The sequence below is a fragment of the Lagopus leucura genome, unplaced genomic scaffold (genome assembly GCF_019238085.1).
Source record: "Lagopus leucura isolate 7727_CA_CO unplaced genomic scaffold, USGS_WTPT01 Super-Scaffold_100001, whole genome shotgun sequence".
Lineage (NCBI taxonomy): Eukaryota > Metazoa > Chordata > Aves > Galliformes > Phasianidae > Lagopus > Lagopus leucura.
This window is the reverse complement of record NW_024962262.1, coordinates 40,962,127-40,983,483: the sequence shown is the minus strand read 5'-3', so window position 1 is coordinate 40,983,483 and position 21,357 is coordinate 40,962,127. Positions and strand designations below refer to the sequence as shown.

The following is a 21,357-nucleotide window of genomic DNA, read 5'->3' as shown; positions in this document are numbered from 1 at the left end:
GTTGGAAGTCTGTGGTTTCGCTATACATTATGGTAGTGACTTAACCTGGTATTTAGCTACTGTTATCTCTGTTTTGCAAGCGGAGGTCTGGATTACAGATAGGACAGGTAACGCTACGTGTTTTGGATCAAAATAAACTGTTTTTCCTACTTTTTCTGCAGATTTTTTCATGATGTAAATGAGGTACTTGGCTTCATTACATAGCACTCTTCCCACTCTGTACAGTAAGGTTTTTGATATTGAGTTGATACTGGAGAAATCATTTGAGAATTGTTGGCAGAATATGAATCTAGACAGAAGGCATCTGAGATCAGTTGTGGTAAGCCATCCTTCCTGTGTTTTTCTGTAAGAAAATGGAAGTGTTTACAATTCAGCTGATACGTACTTTGTTTTAGAAAGTAAATCAAATATTAACATTTCAGTACATAGTATTTGAAATCCTTAGCTTCAGGTATCTTGAATATATTGTCTCCCTTTTCATTAATACTCAGTTGATTTGGAGCCTTAAAAGATAAAATTCAGTGTCGCTATGGAATTCAGGCATTGGCAAATGGTAGTTTGACTCTTCAAAATTGAATTCTTTCTGTGGAATATTCATGCTGACTATCAGCCTTCAAAACCTATTCAGAGGGCTGAATTTGCTCTAGTCTTCAGCCCAATTGGGCAGTTGGCTTCTGAAGTCCTAAGTGATTCTCATTTATTGCTGTCCAGTCATCTCAGTTCCTGCACTGATTGCATGTGATCCTGCTCTGGGGTCAATCTTCGCTTTCATTGCTCTTTATATTTTCAGTTAGGGTGAAGTGTTGGCCCAGAGTTGAAATGTGAAGAGCCATTTCTTGCGTTCTTTTTCCTTTGAAGTTTTTTCTTAACTTGTTTCTTTCTAGCTTAATATTTAAATGATTAAAAAAAAAAAAAAAAGCCATGAAATGATATGCAGCTGTGATGCGTGGATTGCAAAGTAACATTAGATTCATTCACTTGTTTGTATATCAGGGCAGGAAGGAGTTTGCAGGTTCTCTTATGGCTACTTGAAAGTATGAAGCTTTCTTGTTGCAGGCAAGAAGGTGCAGATCTGCCTGTAAGCTTTACATAATACTTCAGGACATGGTGCATTTCCTCTAAACTGTAACTCAGGGGTGCTTGCATTCTCCATGCTGTTTCTTTGTGGGGGTGTTGGATGGAATTGGTATGAAAATAGGTGCCAAACAAGGATCTGAAATAGAGGATATGGAAAGAATGACTTTTAAAAAGGAAGAAAGCTCAGCCACTGCAGTGACCTGCATCCATCCATCTGACAAGGACTGTGGAGTTACACTGGTCGCTATTGCTACAGACATCCTAGGAATGTAGAAGACCAGAATCTCCCATGTAATTTTTTTTAAGCAATTACTAGTTAGTTACAGACTGATTCAAACATACAAAGGCCTGAAAACACAACTGACTTGACCGGCTTTATCCTGCTGCATTGATTTGTATACATTCATATAAGGGAGAAGAAAATGGTTTTGAGTATAAGCAGCTATTCTCGAAATGAAAGGAACAGCCCTCAAGTAGATGTTAGCATTGTTCTCAGAGAAGCAGGAGCTAGAAACTGCCTTCTTTTCCTGCAGCCTATTTATTTTGAGAGGTCTCCTGGTAGTTCTGTGTGCTTTATTGTTTGCTTTGTCTGCTTGTTTATAAAATTTGGCCTGGGCTTCTTAATTACGGCACTGCATTCAGTCCCATTTACAGCTTTGGCTTCTGCTCCGCTCACATCCTTCCGTGCTGTGTTAGTTTGTCATCTGTGATGTCTAAAACACTGAGATTAGAAGCCTTTATTATTATTATTTTTTAAGCCAAATATAGCTGATACACTGCAGTTTGTTTACAGCAGGGCTGTGCTGATAGGAGCTTCAGAAACACTTGCATTCTGCTTTTATAGGGCTGGATGATATTGCTTTTGAAGAAGAAAATTTCTTTGACATTCTAGAGAAAACTTGCTGCGCTTTCTTGAAGGCACTTCTGTGAGCTCACTGACATCCTCAAACTGAGGAAATTGTGTAACTTGGGTTACTGAGCACCTGATCTCAGACATCAGAAAATGGTATTATTTTGTACAGTGCTTTTTTGTTACATGCACGCATGCTTGAGCCCTTCACTTGGCATGCACTGCAGTTTTTACTCCTCAGTTCCTTCAAATATCTTTAGTGCTTTTGTTGTTAGAAACTGGGAGATGGAGAGAGTGGATTTTTTTAGTTCTCACTTAGAGAAAGAAAAACAACTTAGAGTTCAGTAAAATAACCTTTACCTTTCTCTTGTGGTTTTCCCCCACTGTGTATAACTGTGTGACAGTGTCAGATGTGTTGGCAGTCTATGCTGGATTGAGAGTTAGTTGCTCTTCCACTTGTGAAAGCAATAATGAAACTTCATAGCAGTGCTATCTGTATTTCCAAGCCTGTAATTTATAGGCTTTTTTGGTTAGGTTGTTTAGAGAGTATTCCTTGTGCATTTTGACCTGAATGTCCACAGCTGTGTTTCCTTATTTAGGAAAGAGCTTTACATAGTTCTTGTCTCTATATATGAGAAATAAAGGTGAGCTTTACCAGGCTGAGTCTTTCTTCAGGAATGCTTCTGTCTGAGTTTCCTTCCCTGCTGAGACAGCTCTCTTCGTGGACACTGCATCTTGTTTAGCTGAAACAAAGGAGTTGCATAAGGATCCATTCTAATCCGTTGTGTTGGCATTCACCAAGAAATCTCCATTTTGGTGTCCTGATGAAATTTTGTTTGGTAGTTTCATTTCAACAACTTCTATCTGGAGATCGAAGAGTGGGAGCTTCCTGAAGTCCGTGTGACTCCATCATTTTACTAATATTACATGTCACTAAATGACTCTCCTTTTCCACTCTGCTCCCCAGTGACAAGAGTTTATCAGTGCGTAATATCTTTTAAGATTTAAAATGTACAGGATAATTCAGGTGCTCAGGAGGATTGGACTCAGATGATCTTTCGAGGCCCCTTCCCATCCCTGACACTGTGATTTGAAAGTGACTTAGGATGGGTAGTGATAGCTGTACTACTCATTTACCTGTGCAGGTAGAAATGGAGCAAGCTCTGCTTGTAAATGAAAAACGCATGCAGGTGTCGCTAGCACTCCTGTATTTATTTTTAAATTAAATATTTTTGGCTACTGCTAAAAGCCTATACTTTAAAGTACAAGGTTCTGTAACTTTCTTACTAAAAAATCCTTTTGGAATTCATTTGAAGATGCTAAATTGCCATGTTTTGTGTTTAAAAACATACAAAATTCGGGTAATCCCGGGAATTGTATAGCTCATCTTCAAAAAGGAATCTAATATTTCTGTGCAGATTGTTTGCCATGTAATTTTTTCTGGGGTTTGTGAAAACCTGTGTGCTTAGTTCTGGTGATATTTAGATGTTGCCTTTGAAGCAGTGGCTTGGGTGGAATGTTATATGGTATTTGAAGTGAATCCTTAGTGCCTCTCAGCTGGTTGTGGGACAGAACGGAAATGGAGATGGAAAGCTTTAGTACATCTTCAGGAAATCTAAACAAAATTTCTTTAACCTTTATCCTTTTCAAATTTGTGTATTCAGATGAATGCGTGCCATCTGTACACACAGGTGTGCCACTTGTATATGCTTTTACTGCCAGTGCCTGCTCTAGTAGATAACAGGTTTTTAAAGTATTATTCATTGTAGAGATTAAAGCTATTTATGTGATGTGGTGCTCGTAGTACAATTAAGCTCTTTTGGTTTTGAGGAATACGTTTATATGAGCAATAAATTTTATTTCAGATCTGAATCTTTATACGTTCTTTACCACTGAGTTTTGATTTCCCTCGTGAACTGTTACAAATAGCCCGGAAACCCCATGCTGCAGATCTGTTCTCCCAGTTATTTGTCTTACTTTTAATTTGTCAAACGACTTGATTTATTTAGCTTTCCCTTGTGCTGTGTATTACAGTTTGGGCGACTGTATGCATCATACAAATCTCCAGAATGCTGTAATCTTCTTCCCCTTCCCCCCTCCCCTTCCTCCCTGTTGTCATAGCTCCCTGCTTTCCTTATCTCCCCTTTTACTGCCGCAGCTTTCAGATGATAATTCCCTGCTCTCAACCAGCTGCTGCATAACGGCTGAGTGAGGCTGAGCTCCCTCACTGTTGACCCACCGTTGGAATGAACAAAGACATCGGTGCTTTGCCTGCAGGCTTACCTATGCGCTCTGAGTGTGTGAGGGTTAATCACAAGGAGGTGAAACACAGCCGTGGCCTTAGCGGCCCCTCGCCAGCTGCTGTGGGCAGGAGCACACCGGGGTAGTGGTGGAACTAAAAGAGTTGCTGGAGGTTCTTGTTCGTGAAGGTCACTATTTCCTCACTGAAAGATTTTTATTTTTTTTCCTCCTTTTTCCCTGCTGTTCACTTCTCTGTGCTCCCATGGCCAAAAGCACTGTGGTCTGTCTGCCAGGAGCAGGTGGGATGACGCATTGCATGTGGTCATGCTGCTTGCTGCCAAACCCCGCAGGTGATGCAGAGACCCTGCTCATTTCCTTCCATTTCCTCCGGGGGAGCAAGCCAATGTTCTTCTAATCTTTTACACAGGGAGCCCTAGGCCACCGAGCTGAGCTAGGAAGTGTCCTGCTGGTTTGGAACACACAGCCTGGAGGTCATAGCTTGTTGTAGGGGTAGGTCAGCAGTGGCAGCCTATCTGTGATTCACAGATAGCAGGGCTGTCCCTAAATTAGCTGCTGTTGCTCACAGTGCTGGGCTTTAAAAAAAGCTGCTATCTTCGTCAGATGTTTGAAATGTTAATGTCTGCTGAGAATCCTGTACAGTAAGTTTGAAGCATTAGTCTAGCAAGGAAATACATATTTAAAACAACCCTTTTATCTTCACCAGTATGTGAACTTGTCTTACTGTGAGGTGCTCCTTTCCAGTAGATCATCCCCTAACCTGTACTGGTGCATGTAGAGTTATTCCTCCCCAGGTGCAGTATTCTATACTTGCACTTGTTAAGCCTCATCATGTTCCTCCCTGCCCAACTTCCCCATCTGTCCAGGTCTTGCTGAATGGTAGCACAGTCTTCAGGTGCATCAGCCAATCTTCTCAACTTTTTATCATCAGCAGGCCTTGAAGATGGTTAATTTGAAAGCAAGTCATTGCTGGACATTTTTGGTATTGCTTAGTTTGCTCTTACCTGACCTTATTTTCATTTTTTTTCTTTCTCTTATTCCTCTGCCAGTGTGTTTGTGACTTCAGTGGATACTGCTTCTCAGGAATATAAAGGATGAGTATTCCTGTGTTGGTTTTATTTCATTAAGATTAGGTCATAAACACCTTTTGAACAGAGTTCTCCTCTCACCAAGGGCTGACAGCTCAAGTGGTTTAGAATGACCTGAGTTTATTACTGTGGCCCTTATTTATGCATTGGGATTTAAGTAGATGGATACAGAAGTCAGTTGTGCTGTGAAATGAGAGTATGGATTTAGTAGCTGAAAACCATTACATGGGTGAAATGGATCTCTGAGGCATTTAGCTTGATGTTTAGGGAACATCACTAATGGGAAAATCAATATAGCTCCTATGAAATGAATTTGAGAACTGTCTAATTAATAGCCTCTAATACAATTATAAATGAAGAATTACCATCTAACATACATCTTCCTAAAGGGTATTTGCTGCATTGATACCTGCTCACGTTGTTTAACATTTCATTAATTGCTCAGGAGAGGCCATTATATAATTGACGGGAAAGTTTGCTTCCTGTTGAAATTTTAGCTGCAGCAAATCTGCTGGCTGTGACCGAAAGGGCTGCTGTGCTCCTGGGGGTGCGTGTAGTGCTGCGCATAATGCAAGGCAGTTTGATCAGATCTGCTTTAGAATATAGCATGTGTCCAGGAGATTGATAGGTGAGATGTTGAAACATAGGAGAGGAGAGAGAATAACATGAGAATGATGTTATTGACCTGTTTTCCTGTTCCTGAGTAAGAGGTGTAAGGGGAATCGGTCTGCTCACCTTCTGGAGTTCATTGATTTCCAGTGAACTTTTATTTACTGTAAGGAGTTTCATAGCATAGTCCTGCTCTTACCTTCATTTAATACTTTATGTTTTATGTTATGTTATGCTTTATGTTAATACTTAAAAGGCATATTTGCTTGTGGTCACTTCTGTGGAATTTGAAATCAAAGGGCCGATGTTTATTTGCTTTAAATCTTTTGCTAGAAGGATTTGGCTTATCTGTGTCCTGATGCAGCATGACTTATGCAGTTGCACAGTCACATCCTGACTGATGTTATCCCTAAGTGTCGTGGGGGAAGGTAGGGGGTGGATGAATGGGAGGGTAAAACATCCTTGCAGGTGGTGTGTCTGCAGAGTTGTTTGCCTGTGCAGCAGGGAAAGATGCGCTGGAAGTATTTTTCCATGTGGACTTGCTTAGTGTCTGTATATGCCTGTCACACAATGTTTAAAAGACAGTGGAGTTATTCTCGAGCTAATATATTTTGTTTGCATATTTAGGTTCTAAGAGCTATGGCAAGGATGTGCAAGTCTGAATTCATGCTATGTTTCTGCAGTTTGAAAAGTGGGTTATACTGCTGTCATGGGAAGTAATTTAATGTGCAGGCTTTGTTTTGGTAACGGTGTGCAATATGAAAATAACTGAGCTCATTACTCGCATCTCAAAATTCAGCCTTGGCTCTGTCAGTTACCAAAGTACTGCATGGATGTCCTTCTGGCCATGCTGAAGGGAGAAGCTGCTGAGGGACTCTCAGATCCAGATGAGATGTTTCAAGGGTCAGCTCTTAGGTCTGCATGTAAATAGCAGGACGGAGAAGGCAGTCCATCACACACGCGACTTATTGTGAAAACCTGCAGTTATCCCTCTTCTCTAGAAATCCCACGAAGCTCCTCATGAAACATCTTGAGATAATTTCGTTTAGTTGGAAGGGCTTCTTGGGTGTACTATGAAATCAGCATGAGGATGTCGTGGCCCTTTCATTAAAAAACAAACGACCTACTGGCTGTGACAGTGCCGAGGCTTCCTGTTGGAATGGCTCTATATAAAACCACAAGGAAGCAAACATTTGTCTTATCCTCTCATTGTGCTGCTTCCTGTGGGGCAGATTGGATGCACACCCTGGATACAGGCATTTTTTACGACCTCAAACACATTGTAAGGCCCAATCAGCTCCTCCTGGGTCCCTCATAGTCCCAGCACAACAGGAAACGGGGCACACTCGCATCCTGCTGTGCTTTGCTTAGCTGGCCTGGCAGAGCCCTGGCTGAAACCAAGCTCAGAATGAAGGTGAGCTGAAAATGTAGTTGTGGTTATGATTATTTCTTACATTTCTGTAAGTTTTAGCTATAGTTTATAATGTTTTTCTTAAATGTACCTTTTTAATAATTCTCTCCCCCTCTGCCTGACCCCTTCCCCCCAGTACCTTTCTGATTCAACGTCAATGCAGGTGCCTGTGTCTATTTCCATTCTTTTTTAGGCTCAGGGCCACTGTTTCAAATACTCTTTACAAGTACTCCTTTGAACTATCTGTAGCACAGTGAAACTTGGTGGAAGTTATCTGACTTAGTTAATGCAAGCGGGAACTGCTTGGTGCCTGTCAGCTCTGCCTGCGACCATGGGATCCTCGGGCTGTCTGCCAATTGGGAGATGCTAGCAGCAGATGATCCTTTGGTGTTTGTCAGCCTGTGATGTGGTTACTTTTAAAAGCTTCCACAAAAGCTTTCACTGCTCCATTTCAGCTGCTTCCCAATGCTCCGTTCTCTCTCCTGGGGCAGCAACCTCTCCGTCCTGTAGGCTGCTGGAGGATGGGTGCGGGGCTGTGGATCTGCTGGTGGGATGTGGCTATGATCAGGAAAACAGCCAAGTTCTTGCTGACTTTTTTAGTTAACGGTTGGGACACTGCAGGAAGCTGAATTTTTTATTTATGAATTTTTTGTTTGTTTCTGAAATTAGTTGGGACAACAGTGATAGCTACCTTTTTGCTGTCCTCTTTCTCATCTTACACAAGGGAATACTGTTACTCCTTTGAATCAATGCAGAATCAGTTGCGAGAGCTATTTTCATGACGTTTTCATTACCTCAGGCAAATATTATGAATTTTCTCTTTTTCTCCCCTTGAAAATCCAGATGTTTAACGTCATCACTGCATGCTTGCAAGCTACTAGCATGTTTTCTACAAGATAGTTTGAGGTTTGAATCTACTTCCCACAGTTAAAAAATAAAATCATCCTAAGCTTTCATCATCCCTTCTCTTCCCAAAACTCATTTCAATTATATAACCTATCCAGCAATGTAGAATTCATTGACTTCAAGGAATACTGTTTTCATCTCTGTCTTGTAGAATAAAGGAGTGTGTATGCTGCTGTAATATTTTAAAAGTATGTTATGAACAATTGGGTACAGTGCTTGCGAGCTCCTACAGAATAAGAAGAGTGTGCTGAGAGGATAGTGCAGCACTCAACTTCTTTTTGCCAGAATCACACTTGATATCTTTAGCTTATATTTTCTTGCTTTCTTTTTGACTCAAATTCATCTGTTCCTATGTTTTATTTGTATTGAAAAACAAGTTTTTTAAAAAAGGGGAAGAGAACCCCACAGTTTGATGGATCTATGACAGCCACCTGAAGACTGATCACCTTGAACAGGAAATAGCTCCTCCAGTTATGGTTTGCATAAGGATACAAATGCTTTGTTTAAATGGTTCCACGACTTAATGTACGTTTTTCTGTTTTCAGACTTTCGATGCAAATGACCTGTATCAGGGTCAGAACTTCAGCAAAGTCCTCAGCTCTCTGGTTGCTTTAAATAAAGTGACTGCAGGTAAGTGCAGCTTACTCTTTTGGTGCTCTCTTGCCTTGTGTTCAACTTGCAGCAATGTATATTTATGCCCGCTGCTATACTTAGGATAAAATAAGCATCTGCAGCCTTTTAGAGGTGTGTTTCTTTTTTTGTTGTTGCATCTTGTTGTTAAAGCTTTACCAGTGGCCCTGTGGATTCTGTAGTCTCTTCTTCTGCTGCAGGAAGTTCTGCAGTGAATCTAAGAGTGAGCCTTTAAGCTAGCAGTAGCTCTTAGAAATCAAGGACCTTTGTTTAATAGTGCTATTAGTATCTTGTCCCCCTTATGGTATATCTCTGGTCCATTTCTGAAGAGTTATTTTTTTTTGCTTATTGTTTTTCTTACGTCAGGTATGACTTCTGCAAACAAATTATTAGGGCTAGTGAATGGGCATGGAGTAATATCATTCAGTTCTTTTGAAGCTGCTTATACTACTGCTTCTCATCTTAACTTCGAGTGGGAATGTTGATCACTTTCCGTGCATCTTTAAAGCTGCTACTGCACACTGACTATAGCAGTCTTCACGAGGAGGGGAAAGTGTGTCTGATCCAAACATCAGTTGAGTAATATCCACATCAAAAAGTCACTATTGGAGGTGGTCTTAGAAAGGACCCCGACTGGTTCATTTCATGGAAGTAGAGAGGTGGTAGTGTTGATATGGAAATCGGAAATCAGAAATCAAAGCCAGGTGTTTGTGCCTCATTTATAGAAGCAAAAAGGACTGCATAAGCCTTCTTGACCAGCTGTTCCTCCTAATGGTTTTCTTGGTGACTGTAGGCCTTTTGGACTGTAAATATCCTAAGTCTAGTATTGGAAGATGGCTTTCAGATCTGGGTCTGCATGAATTACATGGTTACACAGATTCTTGAGACAGATCTTTGCACAGCAGAAGGAGTGTGTGTAGTGAGCCTGAAGACTGACTGATGAAAGGCTAAGTATGTACTCTCCATTGAGTTCTTTAACTTCAGGAGGGGTAAGTTCAAGGGACCGGTTATCTTCTGTAGGTGGATAAGGGGAGAGGAACTGGTACAGGGAAGATGAGATAACTGTGAAGAAGTGTTACAAACCCTGGAAATCTTTGGATAGATGGAAGATTCTGTGAAAACTAACGGATTAAATATTTATCTAACATGCAGACTCTGTTGCTGGAGAAGATTCTTGAATTTTTTTTATTTAAACTTTCCTGGGCAATAATCCTTTTGGAAGCATGGATTAAGAATAAAGTTACGACTTTCAAGTGAAGTCCACGATCTTGTCCCATTTTTCTCCAAGCAGTTTATGAAAACAAATTTGAAGATTCTTTCTGTAGTGGACTATAATCACCACTATTTGTATTAATAGTTTGTTTTAATACAGTGGCCTCAAGTGCTTTTAAGAAAGCGACTTCAAAGAGGGAAGTTTTTATGACTTTGGTGCATGATTATACTATTTTTACAAAATACTCAAGTTAAAATGATAGTTTTAGTCTTGCACTATTTGAGTAATAAGTTTACCCTTCAAAAAATATATAAATGCAATGACTAATTTAAAAATATATACCCAAATAAGGTAATAATTGTAGGCATGGGGCATCCTCTGCCAGCATTTTTCTCCTGTGCTCATTGCTCATCTCAGTCTGGTCCTTCTCCTGCATTTTAGCTGCTATTAGATGCTGTACTGTTGAAAGGCATTCTCTTTGAGATTAATAGAGTTGTCCCATTGGATTTGATGTGAAACAGCAGATGTACGTTGCTCATCTAACTCTGTGTGGAATGGAACCTGCTTGTGTCACTTTTCTATACCAAAAATAACTAGGATTGTGTAATCACAGTTTGTTTTAGTGTGAAAGCAGCCAAACAAGGGAATATGGTTGTCTGTGTACCTCTAATGTAGGTCAAATGCTGCTGGAGGTGCACAGCAAGCTGCTAGGAGGGATTAGCAGGCCTAAAAATTAGGAGAGCAGGTAGGATGGGAGACTTGTGCAGCCTCGTGGTGTCCAAGTTTGGGACACATGGCTTATAGGGCTCCTTGAAGCTCAGATGCTCACTCAGTTTTGTTATGTATGGAAAACATGAGGGAAAAGGATGAGATGTGGTGTACAGGCAAAGGAGCAACGTTTGCCTGCTTTAACGTGCCTTGTGTGTAAGGGCCATGAGAGCATTCCTCATCCACAGGCCTGGCTGTGAGGGCTGGGGGCTGGCTGAGAACTAGTGCAGCTGAAAGCAGCCCCATCTCCTTGTAATGCCAGATAGAGCTCCATGTGGATTTCTGTGGTGGAACCCTGGCACCGAGAAAATGCTAATGCACAGCTAATGCCTCGCTTGAGCTGAGCCCCTGCCTTGCTAATACACAGCTCTACCCCCATCATGGGTAGGCTGATGGTGGGAGGGCCCAACTGATCACCTCCTACTGCCCTGATACCCAGTAGGGTGGCAGAATGAGCCCAGCCTGCTCATTCTGACAGCCCCTCGCTGTCAGTCCTTTGGAGAGGATACATCACAGGTGATGTGGGCTTTTTTTGTTTGGTTTTTTTTGAGAGAGAAGCTAGTGAAAGAGTGGAAATGTTGTTGTGGTTTTTTTTTGGAATGGGGAGGGCGATGCTGGTGTTCTTTCCTTCAAGCAAGCAGCTTTCTTCCTATTCTGCTATTCCCTTCTGCCCTCAAAGAAGAAGAAATAGCTGATCTGGCAAAAAGGATGGGAGAGGAACGTAGGAAGACAGTGGAAAGAATGCTCTAATTGAGAAGGAGATGGTGGTGGGGAAGAATTAAGAAACAGATGTGGCTGGCTTTACTTCAAGCAGATTCTATGCATTTGAATTTCTTAGCCACTAGCTAAAATGATGTTGGTTAATTACCTTTAAAAAGACTGGTAGTGGGTAGGAATGGAGAAATGCAATCCTAACCCTCCTCTTCCTAAGCTCAAATTGTTTTCCTGTCTGTACGTGAAAGAAGCTGAGAGTGTCTGGATTTCAGATCACACTGTTGCTTTAACTTTTTAAAACTGGAGTTATTGAGCAGCTATGGATACCTTAAGCCTGCTTTAAGCATGTGAGTTGTTCAGAAGTATGCAGAAAGTTACGTGCAGATCTCTCAAATTCTAATTGTTGCTTTGTGTTCCTTCCCCAGACATAGGGCTGGGCAGTGACTCTGTATGTGCACGTCCCTCATCTTATCGGATAAAATCTTTTGATTCTCTGGGATCTCAGTCTTTACACAGTAGAACTTCAAAGCTCTTTCAGGGCCAGTATCGGAGTTTGGTAAGTTCTGTAATTCAGATGTGCTGAGATGTGCTTTTTAATTTTTTTTTTTCCTTTTTACTTAATTTATAAATAAACAATTGTGTAACAAACAACTGATTGCTGCTTTTCTTATTTTACCCCTGGATTTCAAGCCTGTGAAGTTCTGTTTCTGCAGCTTTTCTTACGATGTTCTGAAGTACATGCAGCTATCTGTGACCTTCTAGGGTAGTGGGCTTTTTTTTCTTGGTGATTTTTTGCCTTTGTTTTTTCCCTTTATTGATTACCACTCCACGTTGTTTGCACAGAGTGTTTTGCAGCATTTATTTCATAGTCTGAAGTATAAGGTCTTTTTTAAAGGCAAAATCCTGTGTTTGTCACTGGTTGTACTCTCTCTGAGTTTAGGGAAGATTAACGAAAGGTATTCAGACCTCAGCAAGGATGGTACTTCTAGTCTTGGCAATACTGGTAGTTGTTCCTGTTTACTGTTATGTTTCAAGATGAATCTTTCAAACAGCCTTCAGGTAGCGGAGTGGCATGGGCAGTTGCTTCACACTGCAGCCTTAATCAGGGTGGGGTATTACGTTGAAACTAATTGTGATGAAAGGTGCTTTTAGCAACTAAAAGCTTGGTAGGGAAGGTTCCAAACTGTAAACTGCTTTTGTTTTTTCATGCTTAAAGGGGGGGCTATTTTGAACTATGTGATGATTGTTGTATGGAACTTTAACACGGTGCTATGTGTGGCTTGCTGTGTTTTCTTTGCTGTAGCAGAGCCTGTGCAAGTTCTCGCCCTAGGCCACTAATTCCAGCTCCCACTGTGCTGTTCACCACCCACTCTGTTTTGCTGATGCAACCATTTGTAGGACTAGCTGTTAGCTGGAAAACTGAAATAACAAGCTTTAAGAATTTGTATCAGATCTGAACAGTTGTGCAGACAATTGCAAAGGGATGGAGAAGCTCAAAAATGAGAAGAAAGCTGGTGACCAAAATGAGGAAAATACATCATTTGGTTTTGCTGCTTTAGATAATTAGTTTGGAACTGTTCTCACCAGATATGTTGCTCATTTGATTCTGCTGAGGAGCCACTCTGATAAAGTGAATTGGCTGTAGTTGATATAACTGCAGTGTTGCTGCTCATTTTGTGACTTTCTGCTGTTTACTAATCTTGCTAAGCAGTTTTACCAAGTGAAAACACATGACATACAAGCAGAGGGCTAAGGCAGAGATAATTGTTTGAGTCTGTGGCAATATAATCATCAGACATTTTGCAACTTAGGATATCGTGAGGCTTTCTGTATATTTTCAAACTAAGCTGAGGTGTTGTATGTAACGATGAAAAAAAAATCGACAAGGTAAGTATTTTAATCACCTCAACTGCATAGCAAACATGTAAGTGGAATTCTGTTAACCTGGAGACCTGAGTAGGATCACTTACACAGAGATTTTCTCACATGTTACATTTTTTTTGGTAATACAGGAGCTGGCCATGTGTAAAGATAGGTGTGTTTAGTAGTCTTATTCTGTCAGTTACAGTGCAGTGGTTTGTATTTGGATTACTAAAAGCTGTTCAAGTATTTAGCTTTTTTAGCTTTTTTAAAGCATAGTAGTTCATCCTAATTCTACATTGCTACAGGTAGCCAAGAACAAAATGCTGAGTTTGAACATTGTTCACTTGAAAGTAGCTGTGAGCATTTAGTTATTATAGAACAAGAAACCTCCTCATTTTTATAAGCATATGTGTACATGGACAGCTGCAAGCTGAATGTGCATCAGATTAGCACCTATTCTAACCTTGCAGCAATTGATTTTGTGAGTAGTTATTTGATATAGATTGCATAACTGATTCTTAGGCTTTCTGGAAGAAAACAGTCTTCCTCTGTGGGCAGGCCACTGTGACTTGCACGTTCCAGGGGAGGGAAGCTTTAAGTTGCAAACTGTATTTGCTATCCAGCAGTAAAGGTTCTGAGTCAAACCTAAGTCAGGACCACCACTCCTGATCTGGAATGAGTTAGAAAACTCTCTGATATAAAACTGTTGCATCTTTGTATCTGCAAAAGGCATTTTCAGTTTATGCTATATAGAGAAAAGAGTTGTGTTTTTTTTTTTAGTTAGTACTCTCATTTTTTAGTTCTGTTTCCCCATTTTGATTTGAAGAGGCTGTAATAAAGTGATATACTCTTGGGACTTGCAGATATCAAGAAAAGAAAATGAGACACACCAGAAATGGCAGATCATCCCTTGCAAATCCTTAGAATAAAAATATGCAGGAGATGCGTGTTTTGGGGGAAGAAGGCAGGAACTATTTGTATAAATGCTTCTGTTAATGAAATAATCGTTTAAATGTCTAAAGTTATCCTTCTGTATTCCTACTAGGACATGACAGATAACAGCAACCATCAGTTGGTGGTGAGAGCAAAATTTAATTTTCAGCAGACAAATGAAGATGAACTTTCTTTTTCAAAAGGAGATATTATTCATGTAACAAGAGTGGAAGAAGGAGGCTGGTGGGAAGGAACTCTAAACGGCAAAACGGGGTGGTTTCCAAGTAACTACGTACGAGAAATAAAATCAAATGGTGAGTTTTAAAGTAGATTGTATTTATACAATTCTTTATTTTGGGTAGAGGTGGGTAGTTGATTTAAAAACTGTACTGTTTTAAGTTTCAGCTTGACTGTATTTACTGAAGTTCAGTCATGGAACACATTAGTGCTTAGGAACTCATGCTCCTTGTCCAGTTTACTATGTGGATCACTCCAGGAGTTTAAGTTTACAGTAAGCATGCAGAGAAGTACAAGCTTTGTACAAGCTGTGCTCTTACACCAATCCTAGATGCTGAAAATCGTGTGGTGAGGGTGCCTTCTGTGAATGTCGTCTTCATGACTAAATATCAGAACAGACTTTTTTAACCTACTTGAACATTGATGTGGGTGACATGATCTACTTTTTGTCTCTTCCCTGTCTTTACTTGCTTTTGTTGACTGGAAACAAACCTTTTGCTCTACCCCAAGAAGCTCTGTAGCTTTGCCAGTGTAACCTTGTCATAGCTCCAACCAAAACAAATCTTTCTGGCCCTGCTGAAACATTGGGGTGACTGCTTTTTAGGCAGCTAAGACAGATGCTTAGTTGCTACCTCAGGCTGTGAGATTAAAACCCCATTTTAAAATGTATTCTTTCTCTTCCAGTTGTACCCTCTTACATTTTTTTCCCTCTTCTTCCTGGTTGCAGAATGTTGGATTCTCAAATATCTGCACCTCTGTGTTTATTTTCAACTAGATTCTCTTAGATGTACTCAGGATATCTGAAGTGTTGTGGCAGTCTTTCAGCCGTGATGAATGTTTTTTCCCCATTGTTACTCATGTAAAGCATTGCTGCATAGATCTTGTTTGAATTGCATCGGTTCTGATGTCATCAGACTCTGGAGATTGGAACCTGGGTCAGCCAGAAGGCTCCAGAATTGAAATAGCTTTTAACAGTGAGCGTGCAAGAACCAAAAGCTGCCAGCAACTGGAAGAAAGGTTGTTACAGTCTTTTGAGAATACTTGACATGGGTAAAGTGACTTTTCTAAGCAGGAAAGCCAGAAAGCTATGAAGCTGAGCTTAGTACAAAGTACAGTTCTTGCCAGTTCTTGCAGCCCTTCCTGATACCTGATTTCTAGGGCCAAAATGAACTGCTTCAAGGATTAAACATTCACTTCTCACCAATGGGAGAGTTCTCTGCTAAGATCTTCATTTCACTGTGCTCTGTAGGCATGTTTCCTATGCTGTCTTCTACTGCTGTAAGGCTGCTTGCATTCTTGGAGCACTTTGTGCTGATTCCTTTCTCTGGAAGGGAGTAAGTGCTGATTTGTAATAGTGCTAGCACAGTATGCTAGCTGATATGTGTATGATACTTGTATTGAGTGGTTGTAGAAAAGATAATGAGATTTTTGAGCAAAACATGGCATTCAGTTTTCTCATGCTAAACGATGACTTGGTAAACTTTGAGGAAATAAATTTGATTGGGATAGGAAAGGATTTTTATTTTGCAAACAAGACACTATCACGTTTAAAAGCTTGCTTTTTTTAAATTTCAGAATGGAGAGGAAAAAAAAAACTTGCTTGAAATTTGGTACTTAAGATCAAATATGCGAGTAAAAGAATAACTGAAGTAGTAGGGTTTTCTTTTTCCAGGTATATGCCTTCACTGTAAGGAAGAGATGGTCTGTTTTTCCTCTTTATCTGTTCTATGCATGCTTTCAGTTTCCACTTTTTAAACTCTCACATCTTGTCCTTTTTAGTGTTCTCTGATTGCTAGTCAGAAATATTTTAGAATGTGAGGACTTACTTTCATACTGCTGTAATGTTGCACGTGACAGGGTGAAAGATTCATACTATCAAAGTTTATTAGATATTTGATGCTGTGGCTTTACTGAGCTTTTTCCTTGCACAGAGCCAGGAGAGAATGTGAAGGCTTAGGTGGAGCCTTGTGTCTTATATTGCTGGCCCTGTCTTGCACAGGAGAAAGATTAGGAGATTTAGAGAGCTGTGGGTTACCTTTCGATGAAAGAAATAGTATTTAGCCAGAACACGAAGCACTTCTCTTAGCAACTGGCATTAGCCAATCAGTTGTATAAAAGAATTCACATGGTAGCTTTCTGGGTTTTATCACCGTAACCCATTTAATGGCATGATTATGTAAACAGGAATATAGCTTTGAAAAATGACATTTGGTGTCACAAACATTTTTCTAATTCTTCAAAGAAATTAATGTTATTACTATCTAGCCTCTATTCAGTTACGCTCTCTTGACAGTTAATGTTGGTTGCAGGCCCAGTACAAATTACTGTTAATAGTTCTTCTGCCGTGGGAAAAGTCAGTATGGAAAAGCAAAGTGCATCTGGTGGTCCCATCCTGCGCTGCATGAGGAATGGACAAATACACTTGCAGCTTAGTGAAAGAAAACAAGAATGCTGGTTTTCCTCTTCCCGCCCATGCATACTTGGAGGGATATTTTCTTCTTCTGTCAAGTGATACTCTACTTGCAAAAGTTGATTAGAGTAATACTTGAGTGGGTGCTTGTTTGGTTTGAATTTGGTCCTGTGCTGTCCGTACTGCATTTTCAGTGCTGATGTAACAGGTTTATGTAGGGACTAAAAGGCTAAAAGACAAGTAGGCAGAAGGAAAGAACATTTTGTATGGGGAAGCCTGATTAGGACACACTCGAAAAATTACAGCTTTCAGTGCTTTGAGAAGCAGCACTTAGGTGTTGGAATGGGTAAGATGCTAGGGTTTAACTAACGTTACTGAAACCTATGGATTTTGTGGCTTAAGGCCTTTATATGTTCCCAGTATGTTGGATATGGGTCACACCTGCTTGAAATGTTTATCAGGTTATGCTGCACGTTTGTGAAAGTACTCTGATGCTCTATCATAAAGAGTAACAGACAGTTGTTTTTGTTTATGCTGAGAAAGTGATATCTTACATGCAAGATCAGGATTTTCTTCTCTGTAACACACTGTGTAATGGAGCTAATTGCAACAAGACTTTTATTCCTCCTTATGAAGCAAGGCAGTGCTTAGAGGCAGGATACCAGACACGATAGATGGACTGATTTACTGTGCCTAATTCTTTTTCTACAATAGAAGCAGCCTTTGTGTTCTACAAGCTGAACGTTGATTATGGCTGTTCAGGCAAAAGGATTCTAATGCATGATTCTTTTTCTGCGTCTTCTCTTTAAACCTGAATTTAATCTTGTGTGTGGATAACTGAGTCAGCTGAGCAGCTGGTAACAGAAATTACTGTTTATTTCAGCAAAATTTTCCAATCTTCAGCAGCTTAGTAGAGGAATAATGTCAGAGAAGAGATATATTTTTACATCTTTTAAGATGACGAAGTAACCAGTATTCTATGCAGAATAGCAAGGGTCAGGCATCTGTATTGTAACATAGTTCAGTAACAAGTACTTACCTTTCTGCTCGAGTATATCAGTTTCATCAGCTCTTACTTTCATGTTCTTTGGCAAGTGGAAAACCTTCAGGTTTTTAGTGAGTCTGAAAGTCACTATAAATTGCAGAATCAGGTGGGAGCTCCCACAGAGAATGAAAATAAATCACCTATGTGCAAATGACACGTTGGTCATTCAGTGCAATGAAGCAAGTTGCAATTGTCCCATAAATGAGCAGCATTCTACCTAAATATGTAAATAAGTAGCTGGGTATAGAGTGTTAACTTAGATGTTTCTTTTGCATAGACTGTGTGATCACAAATCCGCTTGGGTTTTTGGGTGGCAGTAGCCGTCATTTGGAATTACTTGATTGCATAGCAGAGCACCTGGTGAGAGCATCAGTATTTCCAGCTGCATTGCTGGGAGCTAATGGGATTTTGTGCTCTGTCAGCTTACAGCTGACTTGAGGTGGGGGTTCTTCACCAAGGGAGTTCTCATATCATCTCAGGATATGGTATGGAGAAACGTTTTTGCCCATGTTTGGTAGCTCTAAGACCATACTGTATTTTTAGAATAGCTTCTCTGAGAAGAATTCCAATGCAATTCAGAGAAAACCCTCTTCAAGATGCCACGAGTGCCCCTGGGGACCAATCAGCCTGCTGGCTAACCCCTCTGACTAGCCAGCATAGCCAGGAGGCAGGAGGACAGCCTGCAGGCTGTGTGTCTGAGGGGCCTGCTGGGCAGCCTGCGAGAGCACTGAGTCACTGCACCCTGGGCACAGGCCCACGGAGGCTGGTGCCTTATGGATCATTCTGCTGATAGTGTTGCCTCCCTGGCCAGCCTTTCTGGCATGGGATTTCCCCATAGCTGTCCTATAATGGAGCTGACTGGGTTTTTCTTGTAAAGGCAGTTGTGGGTCTGAGACTTGCATAATTTATTCTTAATGGCCATGCGGAATCATGCTAACTGCAGTTAAATTATATATGCTTATTAAAATGTTTTTGGAATAGAAGCTTGCTTTTAAAATCAACGTAAAATTTTGTGTAGGTGTGCTCTGATGATGCTTTTTTTTTGTACTGTTTAGATTAATGTGACTTGAAGTGCTTATCTGAAGTTTGCATGTTTAGGCAAGCGTGCTTATTTGAAACAAACCAGAACACCACAGAGTCCTGACAAACACCACAGAGCATCCACACTTGCTGGTGTATTAAGTCAAATGTGAGAAATCAAAATGTGGTGCTATAGATTTTTAACTTGTGTTTTCCAGTGTGCAGCATGATCCTTGCACGAGTCAGGGGAATAGTTAAAGTGCAAGAGGAGACTTTAGTGTCTTCCCATTTTGGGAACCAGCACACAGCTTTCAGGACAACAGCTCTGATCATGAAGACACAGGCTTTCCTTCCAGAAGAGCATGTGTAGCTGAGGGTTGATTTCCTATGGGATTATTATATAAAGGCATGCATTTACTGCTATAGTAGATTCTGTTCTATAGCATGGATTTTTTTTTTTTTTTTTTAATATTTCATTGACAAAGCTTATCTTGTTTCTTTCTTTAAATGATTTTCTGAGATAGGCACGTGGTAGATCACTTTATTGTACTGTATGGTAATTCTGTTTGCAGTGTCTTGCCTCTGATATGTTTCACCTTTATTTGCTCAAGTATTTTTACGAGTTCATTAAATTGATACCAAAATTTGTTTGAAAGTGCCAGTAGTGTGTAAAACACTTTTATTTTTAATTGCAGTCTGTGATGTTTTGCCTTTAAATAAATATATTTGGAAAAAGCTGATTTTTATTAACTGACTATCTAGTTCCAGGAGAAAGAATGGAGAGGTTTTGTTTGCCTTCATTGAGATTAGTGTTACATTTATTATGATCATATGAACAATTTTGATTCCTTACCAGTAATCCCTAGCATAATAAATATGAATGTTTCTTAATGAAGCACTATTTTTTCCATCTTACTGTTTTAAAGTGGTTTGTTTGACCTCTAGTGTTAAGCTATGAAATTGCACCCCATTGACAGAAAAACACCTTTTATTTCAGAAAAGCCAGTCTCCCCCAAATCAGGTACATTGAAGAGTCCACCTAAAGGCTTTGATACATCTGCAATCAACAAAAGCTATTACAATGTGGTGAGTGAACCTTTTTTCTCCTTGTGAGCTTTTTATATACAGTAGAACCTCATTTAATTAAATGCTCTTGTCACTACAATGAAATTAAGCCCTGTCTGAACCCTAGTGTTGAAACCGGATAGGAATTTTAGTGAGTTCTCACACAAACAAGATCATTTCAGTTTAATGAAATATCATGCATATGGATTCTAAGCATGATTCAAAATTATAGTCTAAAGTAAGTGAATAATATGCATTTCTGTAATGTATTCTGCTCATTTTACTTGCTTGGCTAGTTGTTAATTTCGTTTCTCTCACCTTAATATGCAGTCGCTCTTCTCCAGCCGCTATAAATTAATGGAATTCTGATGTATGAAAATGATTAAGAATATTTTGTTCTTTTGTTGAACAAGGCATTGAACAACTGGAATGATTTACCTTCTTTGTATTCATGCTTATAAATCGACTTGGTTATTAACTTCCAGAACCTCTCCCTTGTAACTGACCAATTGATTTCATGGCAGAATTTGCATACCTAGAAAATATGGATCGCCTTTAATACGCACCCAGGGGTTCTACAGTCTAGTATTTGTACCTTTTTAGTAGATAAGAAATGTGACATTTAATCTTTAAACCTGATGTAACCATTTTGCGAAACCTTTGTTTACTAACAGGAGGTACTTTGGGAAGGAAGCAAAAACAGTGTGATGCTTTTTGTTAACCACTGCTCCCTGCTGGTCTAAGAAGAAAGCACAAGCATTCTTTCCTTTTTCTTTGAACCACTGCCTTTGGTTTTCTTTTCTCTTCATCTTATTTGTCAGGGTTAGAAGGACCATCAACATCGTTTCATGCTTTCATCTTTTGTGGCATGGATAACGTGAGCCACCTGGGGAACAGAGCAGCTTTGCGCATAGGCCCCTATTTGAAAATATTGAAGCATCCCCCTGCTCCTCCCCACTCACTTGCACGATGTATCTGTCAACAGCTGTAATTCCATGGTAAATGATGGGCTCTGATGCTTTGGCTTGTGTTCCACACCTGCTAGTCTTGATGAAAATGATTGACGAAGGCACATATCTTTGAATAGCAGAAGTAATGCTCTCATTCTACTACATGCAGCAACAAAATACTAGGTTGCTTCCCTTTTTACTTTTTCCCTGTGTATCTTCATTAGTCCATTTTACTGTCTTTTTTTTTTTTTTTTGAAGTTGCTGTAGTGTGATGGTTGTTTCTCTTTAATTGCTGTTTTGATGTTAAAA

At 40.0% G+C, this 21,357-nt stretch overlaps 1 protein-coding gene across 5 annotated transcripts in view; it reads left to right on the top strand.

The window, feature by feature from the left end:
• The window catches only part of ARHGEF7 (Rho guanine nucleotide exchange factor 7), a 105,021-nt gene that overhangs the window by 31,820 nt on the left and 51,844 nt on the right, over positions 1-21,357 (top strand). For 4 of the 5 annotated variants that reach the window (XM_042866655.1, XM_042866650.1, XM_042866652.1 and 1 more), the window contains 4 exons: positions 8,746-8,830; positions 11,951-12,081; positions 14,434-14,635; positions 20,031-20,119. In XM_042866655.1, the coding sequence (XP_042722589.1) occupies positions 8,746-8,830; positions 11,951-12,081; positions 14,434-14,635; positions 20,031-20,119 (507 nt within the window). Of the gene's footprint in view, positions 1-7,213; positions 7,298-8,745; positions 8,831-11,950; positions 12,082-14,433; positions 14,636-20,030; positions 20,120-21,357 lie in introns of those variants that run through there. The other variant, XM_042866651.1, reaches the window with a different exon arrangement.